The 16,527-nt window shown below is 38.9% G+C and overlaps 1 protein-coding gene across 4 annotated transcripts; it reads left to right on the plus strand.

The window, feature by feature from the left end:
• The first annotated feature begins 10,779 nt into the window (after positions 1-10,779).
• On the plus strand, positions 10,780-15,289 carry LOC133803401 (uncharacterized). Of its 4 annotated transcripts, none has more exons than XM_062241437.1 (7): positions 10,780-10,983; positions 13,192-13,281; positions 13,389-13,429; positions 13,617-13,727; positions 13,925-14,043; positions 14,507-14,701; positions 14,773-15,289. In XM_062241437.1, the coding sequence occupies exons 5-7, from the start codon at positions 13,951-13,953 to the stop codon at positions 15,142-15,144; spliced, it is 660 nt and encodes a 219-aa protein (XP_062097421.1). In that variant the 5' UTR covers positions 10,780-10,983; positions 13,192-13,281; positions 13,389-13,429; positions 13,617-13,727; positions 13,925-13,950; the 3' UTR covers positions 15,145-15,289. The 4 variants fall into 4 exon arrangements, with proteins under 4 accessions (XP_062097421.1, XP_062097420.1, XP_062097419.1 ...); XM_062241436.1 differs by having other exon boundaries at positions 13,196-13,281; XM_062241435.1 differs by lacking the exon at positions 13,389-13,429.
• Positions 15,290-16,527: the final 1,238 nt, after the last annotated feature.

The raw sequence follows: 16,527 nt of genomic DNA on the forward strand, positions 1-16,527 counted from the left end.
TTGGCGGTAGTCCTTCTCACTCGACAGAAGCCCCGCCAAGGTGTCATATTGACCCCCAAGGGTCACTGATTTGGCCATCCTCGCAAAGATGGCTGCACGACGTTGTTCCAGTCAGTATACATGCAATTAAAGAAAAAGGAAAGAAAAAAGTTTTTTTAGCCGTGGGCTGAGAATGGAAAGCTTATGAGGACAGTTGAAGTAGTTGTAGTCGCAGTTGCGAAACCTCATCGACATGAAGAACTAGTCCTTGAAGTCGTTGGGGGTGGCTGGGCAGCTCGATGAATGCAGGAGAGTTTGGGAAATAGGTCAAGTAGTAGAACCTGTCGCCTCGTCCCCGTTGATCTGGGCTGGCTTTGAGGCAGAAGAAATAAAGGATGTCCATTGGAGTAGGGACCTCCCACTTGTGCTTCAGGAAGAGGTACCTCAGCCCTGCCAGCAGACGGTAAGAGTTATGGGGCAGTTGGAAGGGTGCCAGCTTCACGTAATTTATGAAATCTGTGAAGTACTAGTCTAGAGGTTGGAAGGCCCCAGCCTTGAGGTGTTCGTCGCTCCAGGCCGCGAACTCCTCATCAAGAGGCACGCTACTCCTCTCACCCTCGAGGGGAGGTCGGGCTACAAGTGCGCCTTTCCCAACTTCGATGTTATGGGACAGCAGAATTTTGTTGACCCTCCCTTGGGTCGTAATCTTTGAGACTATCCTCTCCACCTCGAAGAAAGCGTCAGGTCCCACCTCGACCTCCTTCTCCACCGTGGGACCAAATTGGGGGATGGGAGACTCCACTTCAATCTCTTTCCCCTTGCTGGATTGCTGGGACGATGAGCCAGCCATGCTTTTCTTGGGCACGTTCTTCTTGGGTCCCATCTGGTCGCCTAACGAACAAGAACGAGGAAAAGCTTAAATAGGCGACCTAAAAATAGAAAAGGGAAAACAGCGCGAGAAGAAATTATTTTCATACACAGGCTGAGGCAGTCTCAGCCCGCGGTGTGTGTAGCCACGCGTTGCCATGCTCACGCTCCCACGTTTCCAATGGATCCCTGATTTCTCGAGATCTGTGTGTCAAAAGGGTCAGGTTAGTGCTTGCCTTGGAGGGAAAGTATTGAAAGGAAAACCGCCTAGGAAGCGTGACCCCTAAGCTACCCGGTTTTGCACCCCAAAAACCTCTCACCTTCTGTATTCCGAACAAGCATTTCCTAAAGTTACCCAGAAAATTACCCAGAAATTACCTAGTCATGAACGTCGCATTCCTAGACATGTTTTTAAATAACCAATATGCCTAGGATCAAAACCTATGCGCCAAAAATCAGCCAAAAACAACCTATAGTGCGCGACCAAGAAAGAGGTTTGCCTAACAGAGAAACGGAAAAATCAAAACATGCAGTAAGCAGAGAACTTACAGTGTATTTTTTGAGTGAAAGTCTCAGAAAGCGTAGGAATCGGAGTCCTGGTGGAATCCTTAAAGCTGGACTAATGAAGAAATTCTTGTGGCAAGAACGTGGGGATTTCTGGGATGATGACCGGAAGAAGAAGAGCTTCTGAAGCTAAGAAGAGAGAAAATGAGGAAAAAGTTTCAAATGAAGGGTGGCTGATACGGAAGCTTGCCAACCTTATATATACGTAAGAGTCATAAAGAAACGAGGATCGTCCAATCAGATTAATGCGAGATACGAGGGTAATAACTCGAGAGGCAAAATGATGGCAGAAAGCTAGCTAGGCCATTTAATGCAGTTCTCGAAAACCAAACAGTTGCCAGCCACGGCGCTCCACGTGTCCGGTACCCACACAGTGGGCAGGACAAGAAGAGTCGAAAGGGAAGCTTAAAAGCCCCCACTGTGAAAGTCACAGATGACGTCATGGGTCACGAGCAGGGGCTTGGGGGGCAAATGTACGCCCTAAATACCTGCACACTTTGGCGAGCTAGAGAAGGGCCTAATTCGATCTGCCATGTGTCAACCATCCACCCAGAGTTGTTTATTACGGGCCTCTATCTAGCCAGCCCGAGCTGGCTAAAGATTTAGCTATTACTTGGAGCCATCGTGTCAGCAATATGAGTGCCATGAGCTGGCGCCGCATTAAGCTTGTGATGTGGCAGAGATCTGACACCCAAATCCTTGTAAAGTCAACCACGCAATATAAACGTGCGTATATCAAACATCACGTGTCTGTTCTATTCTTGATTTCTCGGATGCGCAGTATAAACGTGTGTGTTCGAAAATCCCGCATCTGATTTGGGCCATGCGGCCCATTACCCATCCTTGCCTATTGATTAGACCTCACTTCATTGTAAGGTTTAGGAATTAATCATCAGGGTCACAGAGATGACGTGAAGGATAAAGAGATCACGGGATGACCCCTTTGCCAACCCAGATATCATCTTCCTATAAATACCAAGACCCTAGGTAGTGCAAGGGGTTGGCATATTTTTGTAAATAAGCACTTTGTAAGAAATAGTCAAGAGATATCAATAATATCGACTGGTGGACTAGAGGGATTTTAACTTTCGAACGACCTAAAAAAAGGAGTGACCATCTTTCTATTGCTATTAGTTTCCCAAGTCTAGATTACAATTCTTTTCATATTACGGTTTACCAATTTCCACTAATCCATCCTACTTATTCGTATAATTATCTGTTGGCGAAAAACCTTGTCAACAGTAAGTGTTCTTATCATTATCACTATTTAAATTAAATTATAGAAACATGTTCTAGGTTTTCTTATATTAATTTGTTTAATATATGATTTACATGAAAATAAATAAAATCTTGTATAAGTATTCCCAACAGTCAGAACGATAATAGGAGTGCTTATGCTCTATTAAGATATGTTATTTTTGTCCGGTTCGCGACTGTGAGAATTAGCCAGGAGATAAGTGTGGTAAACTTAGGAGTATGAACAATCCTATGGGTACTTATGCTCCATTGTGATATGTTGTTTATTCTGGTTCAATTTTGTGATACTTTTGATTATTGTTTCGTCTAGCTACCGTGACATTTGGCCTAGAGGTAAGTATACTAGCTAAACCTAGGAGTATCGATGAGCAGGTGTAGATTCACCTACCCCGTGTGTTAGTACGAATGCCCTAGGCAACTGTTGGTTACCCTCAAGAGGGATTTATGATTTGGATATCAGTGCGGAGACTTGAAAGATATAATAGGGGATACTTTTGGCAACTCTTGAGTTGACTTCTCTGGTATGATTTTCTGCAGGTCTTAATTTTATTATTGGTTATTATTTTGTTTTTGTTCTGGTATGATTTTCTGCAGGGTTTATGTTTCTTTGTTTCTACTTAAGTAATTGTGATACCGCTAGGATGCTTAGGCGTTCTTGAATTGTTTGATTAGGGCCTAGATTTATCTGTAACCTTGCGTGTGGTAAGATATTTGTTGTGCGAACAATGACTTAGTCATTGGTTCATGTTGTTGTTATTTTGCTCTATGTTGTGAGATTGATTTACTAAGCATTATCGCTTACCTAGTTGTTCATGTTGTAGGTAAAGGCAAGGATAAGTTGGGACAGTGAGCGTCAGGGTCGGCTTGTGTTGTACCCCAAAATAAATACGAGCTGAATTACTCAGCACGGGGTACAGCTGGCAGACAAGCGCATGAAGAAAGCATGTAGATAGAACATCTAGCTAACTCTGGAGTGTGCAGCTCGAGTCAAACTTGACAGCTTACGACAACCAGATACTTTCCAGATCGCCTCTTGCGCCAATAATCTAGTTCGAGATGTGGGATGGCTAGATCGCCTTCTAGAAACTCTGAACTTGGCCTGAGTCAGGATAGGTTAGTTCTTCGACATCTAGCTCGAAGGAAGTGTTCAGCTCATGGAAGCCTGGTCATGACGCATAGTGAATGATCCCAAAAGACTCGGAGATTCTTTATACGCCTCATAAAGGCCCAAATTTTATTACAAATTTATTACCCGAGATAACGAATGTAAATTCTATAGGCAATCATATCCTTATGTAAATGGGAAGTTACCCAAATTTATTATTTACCATAATTATGTATGCAATTACCCAATCTATCTAGGAGAATCCTCTATAAATACCAGGGGAATGGACAGAAAAATGGACCAAGTCTCTATATACTGAAGCTCTGATGAAATTATCATTAACATTTTCTTCTAGAGACCTAAATAGATCAATAAGATTGTCACATGGACTAGGTGGATTTTAACCATTGAACCACGTAAAAGTGTGAGTGCTTGTGATAATTTTTATTTGTTCAATTACGATTTAGAAAAGCCTAATATCTATATCATCATATTTCTTAATCCATTGTTGGAGAAAAACCGCATCAACAGATTGGTGCTTTAGTTGAGAGCTTATTAGGCTTAATTCCTCACGCAAGTTTCACCTAACATTCACCATGGTGGTCACCTGGTCTATGGGTGACAACGAGATGGAACAACCTGGTGATCAGGAGGTGCACCATGCGGCCGTCCCCACTGGAGAAGGCTCAACTGCTCAGTGTCACCCTGGAAAACAACATGTGGGGCAAGATGACGTTGGGAGCTCAACATCACGCCCACCAAATCCCCATCTGGGGTACTTGATAGCCATCGAGATGGAAAATTCCCAATTAAGGAGCCATCTTGCTCAAGCTACAAGAAGATTGAGGAGATCTTGGCTTGATTACCTCCTCCTGCAACTGATGTTAACATCATAAGGAAGAAAAGTGGGTCCCATAGGTCCCACAGGAATAATCGACCCATTCTTAGTCGTTGTATCAGAACTGCAACTCCGAGCTCCATACCTTTAGAGCGGATCTAGTGAAATGCTCAACCTACTAATACTCATAGGAGTCATTGACCTCATGTCAGTCTGTCTATTCGGAATGCGACTTCAAGCTTCGTACCTTCTAAACAGATCCCACGGAATGTTAAACCTACCAGCCCTCGCAAGAAAAATCATTCATCTTACACTACCAAGAACCATCCTGGCTAAATAGGGTGAGCAAGGACCAATTCGAGGAGGCGAGATAGCCCAGCAAATCCATCCGGGCCATGGTTAGAGCCTCCAACACAGAGAAATGAATTGGTCCTGCCTCCAACCCAGGAAGTTGGGGTAGATCAGGGACGACCTAATCTAGTGTGCCCTGATGGAACAAGGATAGCTTCACAAATAAGACATATGTCATCACCGTTTCGATATTCAATGCCACCTAGCCCACGGAGGAACGCTCCAGCTCAAGGGGATAGCAAGAGAAATCCTCCTCCCTTAGAGTACATCTATATCCCATGGCCTCGCGCTAATAATCCAGGCCCTCGATCCCAGGCATGAGTTGTAAGCTTCGCTAATGGAAGTTACTAGACGGAGAGCCAGCACGGAGGCAAGCATGAGAGCGATCTGAGGAATCACTTGTGCTCCACACAAAGTCTTCATTCCGACCCAAATCCTGACCTACGTGATCATCTGAATTCACGAAGAGGATATCCAGTTCGTCATGATGATTTGAGTTATACTCAGCTCAGGGGAGATCCGTCTATCGTACGCGACAATGGGAATGTCCCACCTAATCGAGCGTGGAGGGAAAATAACCCATCTAACATGTACAACAATATGGGGGCTGATTATCAACCCTCAAATAACCTAGATGCCAAGGATCCAACCCTCAAGCGACTGTCCTTAATGGAAGAAAAGATGAAGAGACTCATATCTGGAAAATGAGTCGATGAGATTGATCTTGATGAGGAGCTCGATCCTTTAGCTCCTAATATCATGACATCTCTGTATCCTATTGGCTTTAGGATGCCGACTATGCTTGCATATGATGGAAACACCGATCCTTCCAATCAACTCGGGATGTTCAACAGATTAATGATGGCCCACAACATTCGGTTTGACTTAAGATGTATCTTTTTTCTCGGAACACAAACTAGATCAGCCAGATTGTGGTTCAACAAGTACAAGAAACATTCAATCACCTCGTGGGAAAAATTTTCTTCTGAGTTTAAGAGACAGTATCGAGCAATGAAGGAAACTCGCGTTGAAGTCGATTCGCTGGCTAACGTTAAACAACAACTAGGTAAGTCCCTGAAGGCAAATCTGAATCGGTTCATCAATGCGACAACACGAGCTAGGGATGTTGATGACAGCTCCAAGCTCATGGCTATGAGGACAGGGATCACAGTAGGAGGTGATTTATGGAAAGAACTCTAGCGAAAAGGTGTAAAGAGTGTAGATTAATTCCTGGCTTGGGCTCAGTAATGGATAAATCTGGAGGAGGCACAGTTTGTTGTCGTAAGAACCAACGAGACCCCTGTCCAGCTTGCTGGAGTGGTGACGGATGTTGCAGCTGCAACTCAACCCGCTACCCAGAATAACCAGATGGGGAGCAATAAGCGGAAGGGGACTGGTGAGGGCGGTCAGAATGGAACAAAAAAGAACAAGCCTGGTGAAAGTACAAGTATGTCTACACCGCCTATACCGACCTGACAAATACATGAGAACGTATCTTCTGGGAAAATTCTAATCGCTTTCCATGGAAAAAATTGGAGCCCTTGAAGCACCAGAGGGCAAAGAGAGACCCCGCCAAATTTTGCCTATATCACAACGACATCGACCATAATACTAATGATTGTTGGCAGCTGAATGATGAGATCAAGACTCTCATCCGGGCTGAACCGTTAGCCCAATACACCTGAAACTGAGTAGTTCCCAATCAGCCTGCTGGGCAAAATTTTCATTCAGCTCCGAAAAATCTGGTCAGTCAACCTCGGGCTCAACCAGATCAGAGGAACCAAATTGTCCCCCCTCCAGTAGAAGGGGGGATATAACCACTATCGTCGGAGGACCTCACCTGGTGGGCACGAGTAATGGGGCCCAGAAAAGGTACATGAAGGAGCTAAAAACCCACAATGGCATGGAGTTCATTCCAGAGCAAAGGTTGTCAAAACAACAGCGGTTGGAGAAACAAACGGTCATTTTCATGGAAGAGGAGTCTAGCCATGTTCAGTTCCCGCATAATGATCCGTTGGAGATAACCGTTCAGCTAGCCAATTGAAGAGTACAAAGGATATGGATTGATAATGGGAGCTCTGTAAACGTGCTATACAGGTCCACCCTAGTAAAGATGGGGTTGTCTGTAGCCGATCTTAAGGCGACCTCGATGACCCTATATGGATTCTTAGGAGAAGAAACAGCAACCATAGGCATGATCGGACTTGTAGTCACACTAGGAGATTGTAACGTCCCGAAATTCCCAATAAGGCTTAATGCCTTGATTAAGGGGCCCAAGAGGGCAATATTGGAATGTTATGTGAATTAATTGAATATTTATGTGATTATGTGAATTGCATGGGTTATATTATTATATAGCTCATTATGCATGCTTAAGAGTATTAAATGTACAAAACAGGTCCGCTTTTATTTAAAGGGGCATATTTGTAATTGTGACACATTGAGGGTCTAATTGTAATTATATGATTATGAGATGGAGACCACATTATTATGTGGATATATTTGGATATTCGGCAAGAGTCGGTCCTTTTGAGCAAGATAGTGGTTTAGTTACAACGGGGGTTTTATACCCATCTCGGGGTGAGCCAAGGGGTATTTTGGTAATTCGGTGAGTTATTGGGACTCACTAGAATATGAGTCGTATTTTTGAAAAAATAGTGATATTCTGGGTTTAGCAGAATTAATTGTGAATTTTAAGTGTATTGTGAGACGGGAGGGTAAAATAACGATTTTTCCCTTGAGGGGATTTGAGAGGATTTTAGGGAGGGCATTATGGTCATTTTTACCATAGGGCTGCCTTAAGTTAGCGGAAGCTTATTAGCTTAGTTTTTAAAAAAAAAAAAAAATAGAACACACTCTCTCTCTTTCTCCTCACTTTCTCTCTCTCTCTCTCTCTCCCTAGGTTGGTTTGAAATTTTCTTAAGAAATTCTTGATCCTTAAGGTTTGAGGCAAGATTTTGGTAGATTGGAAGTTGTTTAAGCTTAGGATCCAACTGGGAATCGAACTCCATCAGAGGTAACTCAACTGGTTGTGTTTTGATTTTGGTTTTCTATGGCTTTTGAAGTTTTATTGAATTTTTAGTTTAATGAAGTTTTAATTGAGTTTTAAGGTTGGTTTGGTATTTCTGAGCTGTTGTGACCGTTTCGTTGGTCAATTGTGAGTAAAACCATGTTTTGGGATGGTTTTGGGAAGATGGCAATTCTTAAAAATCGTTCGTTTTCTGAGTTCACAATGTCGCGTCGCGGCACTGTTCTTGGAGCGTCGCGACCTTCATGAACTTAGAGAACAGGGGAGGTGCCTCGAAATGCCTTGGCGCTGCGACGCGTGCCCTGTGGTTTTGGGCTCGGGGCTCTCTAACTTGTAGCATCGCGGCCCTTAGTGGGGGGCATCGCAACTCAAATAGGGGAAATGATAAAAGGTAGGTTTTGGGAGTTGGGAACCCAAACCTAAGGGCTCAGGAATGGTTCTACTACCTGAGTAAGTAGAATGCAAGGTCTCAGAGGTTAGGGTTGGGTCTAAAAGCCTTTATTAGTTCATTTCCTGATAGCTATTCATTGTTATGGTTGTGACTAGGGTGAACCGCTAGCCTCAGGAGGAAAGGATCGTACTCGGGGGTCGTCAGACACTATTTACACAGGACCTAAATAAGAAAACTGCACCCAGCCTGTGTTTAGGACTTAGCCCGGTTATAGTACATGGTTATCACTATGTTGAAAATGTTTTATTAAACATGTTAATTGCGCTATGTTTACCTGTGTTAAGTAATAACTACTTATCTGTATATTTGATTGAAAATCTCTGCTTATAAGTCGAGGGTTACCTATTATATCTAATTGAAAAGCTCATCTTATAAGTTGAGGGTTACCTATCATATCTAATTGAAAAGCTCGGCTTATAAGTCGAGGATTACCTATTATATCTTATTGGAAGGCTTGGCTTATAAGTCGAGAGCTTATCGATTATATTCGATTGAAAAGCTTGACTTATAAGTCGAGGCTTTATCTATGGTATCTGACTAAAGCCTGGCTTATAAGTCAAGGATCCATCTGTGATATTTGATTAAAATATTGGCTTATTAGTCAAGGATATATCTAGTTAAAATACTCGGCTTATAAGTCGAAGGTTTATAAGGCTTGGCTTATAAGTCGAGGGTTTAAAGGCTCGACTTATGAGTCAAGGGTGGCAAAAGCGTGTTGAAAGCCGGTCGGTGTGGTTAAGCTAACCAAGAAGCGTGATATACACTTGAACATCCCTAAGGTTGCCTAAAATAATAAGCGCCAAGTACACTTGGCAAGCTCTAAGGCTGGTTATACGAGGAATTGGGCAATAGACCCTGGTGTGACTTTATAGTCACTTATCTCACTACAAGAAATCTGATCTTTACCTACCAATATTTTACCTACAAATATATATTGGTAGGGAAAGTAATGTTTTACCTACCAATATTTATTGGTAGATAATATTAGTAGGTAAATGCTAGTCCATTATATTATATTTCAGAGCATAGCTTTACCTACCAATAATATCAGTAGGTAATGATCTTTACCTACGTATATTATGGAGGGAAATTTTTTAACCATTCCCGCTCAATTTTCCCCTCGTTTTTTATTTTCATTATATTATTTTATTATTATAAATGCTTATTTGGAAGCTTATGTGGAGTAAATAATTTGATTTTTCCTACATATTTTGTACCTACCAATATTTATTGGTAGGTAAATGAATGCTTTACCTACCAATATTTTTGGGATTAGTAATATTTATAGGTGATGGTGTTGATAATTATTATTGAATTATTTATGCTAGCTACCAATAAATTTGTAGGTAAATAGTTTTGTCTACAAAAAAAATTGGAGGGAATACAATTAAAATTTGGAGCCAAATTTTCCCACGCAATTGTATATTCTTTACATTAATTTTTTAATTTTTTCAATTAAATAATAGTGATATGTTTGTCTACATGATCAAAATATATCATATGTGGACTATATATGTTATGTCATTGTCTGACATGGCAATATTATTATAATTTTCTATTGACATTTTTACAATTTATATGATGATGTGTTATTATCATATCAAACAAAAATTAATTTTTTTAAAACAAAAACTTAATACTGAAAACCTAAATCTATTACTTAAAAATTAAAATTAAAGACAATTTCTACCCTAAAACTTTAACCTAATCTTATAATCTCTCTCTCTCTAATTCTATCAGCCGCACCCCCCTCCTACCCTCTCCATCGTTGTCTTCTCTCAGCCCCCCTTCTTCTCTCTCGTCTTTGGCCTTGCGTCCCCCGGATCCACTCGACTCTCCCCTTCTTCTCTCTCAGCAACGGTGGTCTTCCTTCGGACGGCGCCGACAATAGAGTGGTGGTGGTGCGTGGCGTTGTTGGTGGTGCAACGGGGCTTGCCAACCCTCAACAACAATTGAGAGATTGGCAGAGGCATCTCTGCCAAGAATGCCGCAACATGGAACGCCAGATTAGAGGCAATGCTCTCTATCTCTAATTTTTTTAATAGGGTGCAATGGCTTTAAAGCATGGAGTTATAATTTTTAATTTTTTTTAAAAAGATGTCAAAAGAGTTTTTATGTTCATATTTGTTAGAGATTTATTTTATGGGTTGTAATTAGATGTGTATCATATTTATTGTAATTTCTATTTTCTATCATTAATGTCTCTTATAAAAAAACTTTAATCCTTCATGCTTGTGACATTCCAAAAGCTGCTGTACTAGTACAGATTGTTCTTCAACTGGCATTTGATGTGTCTGGGTCCTAAATTTACTCTGAATCATTCATGTGATTATTCGCAGGCCCATGTATACAGTGAAAATGTGCTTGGTGAAGACCTAAATTTCAGTTTGAACCAAACTAAAAGCAGATGCTCTGCTTTTCTTGCAAATATCGACGAACATAGCTCTGTTACTGTAACATTCCTTAGTCAAAAATATAATTTACCACCTTGGTCAGTTAGTATTTTACCAGATTGCAGAAACACAGTGTTCAACTCTGCAAAGGTAGGTGTTTCTATTCCTGTGCATTGGCTATTAATGAATGGGCATTAACCATTTCTTGCCATATACTCTGTACAGGGTTTGCCTACGCATCAATGCATTATTACCTATATAACCTATCTGATGCTAATCTATTTATTTGAGGACGAGTGTTAATAATTCTACTATATGAATATTTTATACGAATTAAAACAACGTAATGAATAATAACTCCATGCTTGAAGAGAAAATAAAAAAGGGCCTATATCTTTAGAACTGCTAAGTCTGACTCTCAATTTTTATTCAGACACGTCCACGTATTTTTCAGTTATCACCTAATTTTAGTAGTTTCTTTTTTTCTTTTTCCCACTCAACCGTTTGATGATATGTTTGGATGGTGAGATTAAAGGTGAGATGTTAGTCTGTCTGTCTCTCTTCTTTATAGAATGATGTATTGAAATTAGTTGATACTGACTTTATATTCTAATTACTTTAGTAAGATTAGTGAGAATTTAACATGGGGTTAAAATACATAATTAGCATGTGAATAGGGAAACTTAACAAAGTGAAAAATGAAAACGATTGTTTTCCATAGAGCGGCTACATAATCAAGAGGAGGAAAAGTGGCCTAGAAATATTTGTCAAATTGAAGGCAGGTGATGGAAGAATGGTGAGATTTTGAGAGGATGCTTTTCCTGAATTAGCCAAATTATCTTCAAAGAGAACAGCTACAATATAGAATTTTCATAAATTTGATAAAATGAGAGGCAACAACTCGGACTGGAACTTTCATTTTATAAGAAATCTAAATGATAGAGAAGTCCCTATATTTATAGAGGTACTGTTCATGTTGGGAAGGAGAAGCATTTGTAGTTATATGCAAGATAGGAGAGTGTGGTTGGGTGATAGATCTGAAGAATTTTCCTGCAAATCTATTTTTGAAAGTCAGATAATTCTATTTGGTTTTTCCCTCTGGCAATTTTTTTTTTTTTTGGAAAAGTCCTTAGTTTTATCAAAATTTAAGAGGCTTTGTCCTGTTGCTGTCTTTGGGGTGTCTAATGTACATGGGACATTACAAAAAAGACCTTTCCAGGCTTTATGGCTGGAAAGAAATAGAAGGATTTTCAAAGAAGTTGAGATTATGGGATAAAATCAAATATTGGGTAGCAATTTGATCATATAATGTAAACGAGTTTAAGGGCATTTTGTTCCCTGACCTAGTTAGGGACTGGAATTAGTTTTTGTAATTTCCTTTGGTTTTTTGTTTGATGTTGGCGTGTTTTGACCCACACTGTTCTTGTATTATTATTTCCTTATTAATACAGGTTTATGTTTCTTTAAAAATAAATAGAGCTGCTACAATATCTGGAATCATTGATATTGTTTCACTACATTGAGCTATATCATACTAGGTTGAGCGACACACTAGGGAAATTATTTGCATATATAAGTAGAACATGAGATCAAACTACCAATTAGTATGTGTAATTGTCTTGGTGGCAGCTTATTTTTTTTCCTTTTTAAACTATTTTCTGTCATCTAAAATTTATTGAAAGCATGAGAAGAGCTCTCTTCCTGGAATTTAACTTATAACGAAATAGAAAAGGAAACCAAATATAAAGAAACAAGAAAAAACACTGTCATGTATCCCTACTTCCTTACATGGAATTTAGCACTTACCTTTCCCGATCACTAAGATACAAGTTCCAAGCCAATGTTTTAATTTCTTTCTGAATCTTTTTCATAGTTTTCTTATCAGTTTTAATGGTACATTATGTATAAGTTATTGTTATCATCATTATTCTTATTATTAATTTTTATGTGAAACAAATTTGTATTAATAATGGATGATATGCTGTGTATTACTGTAGACAGCCTCTGAAAGACTGCTTCAATCTAAAACATCTAGTAAGACGTAAAACATAAAAACTATCACAAAAACTAACTCATTACAACCACAAATACCAATGACCGAGAAGCATTGAGAATGATTATGCCTTAAAATGCTTACAGTTGAAAATCCATACAGCCAACCAAGGCTTAACTTTTTCCCAGATAACTCCCGTGTCCTCTTCTCCTTCATTGAAAATTTTATTTCTTTCTAATCATATACTGCCTAATGGTACTCTTTATAGAAGTTCCAAGTACATATGACATTTTATTGTCACTTGTTATCTTATATTTATATGGTGCATCTAATCTATGATACATAATTATGGTGCATTCTTGGAGAAAGACGGAGCAGGGTTTAGAGGGCAAGTTAAACTTACTGGATTTCAAAATGGGGATATAGACCTCTCAAAGTCTTTATGGACCTACCAGGTGTGTTCAATTTCAAGGTTTCATTTCCTTTGTGTTGGCTGTGAAAGTAAAAGTTGTTGGCTCCCTTTAATATATTTTTGTTTTCTCCCTTTTGCATGATTTGCTAGTCAGCTAAATGGTGTTGCACCTAAATTCACTTTTTATCCAGGTAGATAATGGTATCTAGTAGACATCTCTCAATAAAATTTGATGTTTTGTTTCAAAAAAGACGAAAAAAAATTGTATTTGAATTTTTTAGGCAAAAATTCTAGACACCCTTTAATAAGTTATCATTATTTGATATATTTAAGGTTGGTATTTTAAAGTGGATTTCGTATTGTTTAACATGGTTCTAGGTTGGGCTCAAGGGAGAATTCTTGAAGATATATGCTGCAGAAGAAAATGAAAAGGCAGGGTGGACTGATTTAACTCCAGATGTTGATCCATTGATATTAACTTGGTACAAGGTAAATTTATCTTCTTAAAGAGTAAATTTTGAAAATAGCAGATGTATTCTTATTTTTATTTTGAGATTTTTTCTTACAAGATATAGATATGCTTGGCATTGTTCTCAATATGTAAATCAACTTTAGTCATTTTTAGTTGCTATTTAAATCAACTTAACATGCTTTGCTTATTAACAAGCTGTACTTATATTTCAAAGAAATTGGAGGAGAAAATGATCTTGAGATGGCCAAGAGCAAACGTCATCCAGACTTAAAAGAAGAACATCAAGAAGATTGGATGATTTTGTGTGATCGTTGGTGTTCTCCTGAATTTAAGGTAACATTTTTTATCATAATATTGCTATTATGATAGGAACAAGAGACCCGACATACTATTTACATATTACTATTGTTCTTAACATCTAGCTTTTTGCTATTTTTTCTGTTTTATTGAATTTATATTGTTGTATGTTTCCATGATTGTCCACAAATGTCGAAATGCTGCTTAATTTTGAAATATTGTATTGGCTATAGATGACCTCTTTGTTGAAATTTTTGTCTTTCTTTGACTGTGATACCCAATCAGTTGTTGTGTTTATTTCATTTTGGTTGTGGGAATGAAGTTTTTTCTGACTATGTAGTTGATGTAGTTAAGGTGTTTTGTTAAATGTTTGAATGAAAAAATGAAAGCTAATGTTATTGTTTTGGCATTATCTACTCTTTCTAGTATTTGGCCCTACATAAAGAAAAGGTTGTGCAAAAAATTTTCTAATAAATTTTATTTGGATTTATTTCTTCAGGAAAGAGCATTAAAGAATACTACCAATCGATCAAAGAGAAAATGGGAGTCGAAAAATGGTTCGGTCTCCACACCACGACATCACATTCGACGTGGAATGGTGTTAACTTCTCCTACCGGTCAAATTGAGACATGGCGTCTAAAGCATTATGATGCTGAGAAAGGATGGACTGGAATAGAGCTCGGGCCATTATATGTAAGTAGTTTAAATTTTTATTATTATATTTATTATATTTCTTACTAATAATTAATTAAATATATTATTAGGATAAAATGATGGAGTTAAGGGGTCAACATCCTCCAGAAGAACTGTCTGATAAAGAGATTATGGAGCGTGTACTTGGACGTGATTCGGTATACTTGCGAGGGCGGGGGCGGTCTCCTAGTGTCACAACTTCTACTTCACATCGTGAAAATATTGTGGGTAATCAGCCAACTTATGAAGAGTTAGTTGAACGACTTAATGATACAACTTCCCGCCTTAATGCTACTAACGAACAACTTAGTGTGGTTGTGGATATACTTCGTCATAACAATTTGATGGCACCGCCTCCACCACCTCCAACAGACCAAGCTTCAGATGCAAATTTAAGAGAGTCGCCATCTTTTTCAGTTCGGGAGTCACAAGATGATTCTTAGTTTATTTACATTAAATTACTAAGGAATGAACTTTATGAAGTTTTTTTTTTATTTTGGTAGGGGTAACCTTAAAATGATAACTTTATGACTTATTTTAGTATTGAACATTATAAAGAATTTTAGCATTAAACATTTTATTATTGTATGGTTTTTTTCTAGTTTATTTCTAATATAGAACATTTATAAATAACTGTTATTATCTTTTACCTACACATAACCATTAAATTTGAACAAAATATAAATTGTGTAACAGACCAATAAAATAATGCTATGTAGGCTAATAAAATGACACCATGTAGGATGCCACATATGATGCCACGTAGGATGCCACGTCATCAGACACGTAAAACTACAAAAACCATGTCAGCATACACATAGGATGCCATGTCATCAAACACATCATCTGATGACTCATCAATTGATTTATAACTTAGTGGGGTCCACTGATTCTTTTACCTACCAGTGTTAATAAGTGTAGGTAAAGACTCTTTCCCCACTAACATTTACCTACCAATCTCTACCAATTCAATATTGGTAGGTAAACCATATTACCCACCATTAGGCTAGTTTTACCTACACTTACAATTGGTAGGTAAAGACCCCATTTTCTTGTAGTGTCTAGATTGATCGCATGCATGAGTAGGGTTATTACTGCTAGGCATGCTAATTATGATTCTGTGATCTGATGATTTACTGCTTATAAGCATGATTATGTTTTCTTGCTAAGCCTCGACTCATGGGTGTTAAATGGTACAAATAAAGGAAAGGAAAAGTTGGACCAGCCATGAGTTGGAGAGCTTCAGGGGCAAAGTGTACATATGCAGTCTGCTCGTCCGCCACGACCGAGGTTATCAATTGGAACTAGGGTTGGACCCTGATTTTTCTGCCTAGGTCGGCTTTTGTATACATTTTGAGTTTGTAACGGTTTTAAACTCTGTTGGGATCCCATGTATTGAAATCAAACTCTTTTAATGAAATTGTTGACTTTTGATAGAAGTTTTTAGTGCCTAAACCTGTGGTTAGTTTCAATTACACGTTTTAAGTACAAATGACTCGTTTAGCAAGTTAAGCACTATTTAATTACACAGTGTAACAGTCCTGGATTAGGAGGACATTACAGAGATGATGTGCGAGCTGTTGCTAAAATGCTCGAGTTTTTCTTAATCGATTGTCTAACTCCATACAACCCAATTTTGGGACGACCTGCGTTGATGACATTTGAGGCTACCACCTCAATCCAACATCTAGCAATGAAGTTCCCCTCGACCTCAGGTATATGTACTGTAAGAGGAGATCAGCTCGCTTCCAGAGAATGCTATAGCATTACTATGAAGGGAAAATCACAACCTAGGCAGCAAGCAATGGTCATCATTGAGGGGGATA

This window comes from Humulus lupulus, chromosome X (assembly GCF_963169125.1).
Source record: "Humulus lupulus chromosome X, drHumLupu1.1, whole genome shotgun sequence".
Lineage (NCBI taxonomy): Eukaryota > Viridiplantae > Streptophyta > Magnoliopsida > Rosales > Cannabaceae > Humulus > Humulus lupulus.

Bases quoted from the DNA above. Each gene is read 5' to 3' on its own strand.
- LOC133803401 (XM_062241437.1), top strand. From the start codon at position 13,951: ATGGCCAAGAGCAAACGTCATCCAGACTTAAAAGAAGAACATCAAGAA. The intron at 14,044-14,506 runs GTAACATTTTTT...TTATTTCTTCAG, and splicing joins GGTGTTCTCCTGAATTTAAG to GAAAGAGCATTAAAGAATAC. The intron at 14,702-14,772 runs GTAAGTAGTTTA...ATATATTATTAG, and splicing joins TAGAGCTCGGGCCATTATAT to GATAAAATGATGGAGTTAAG.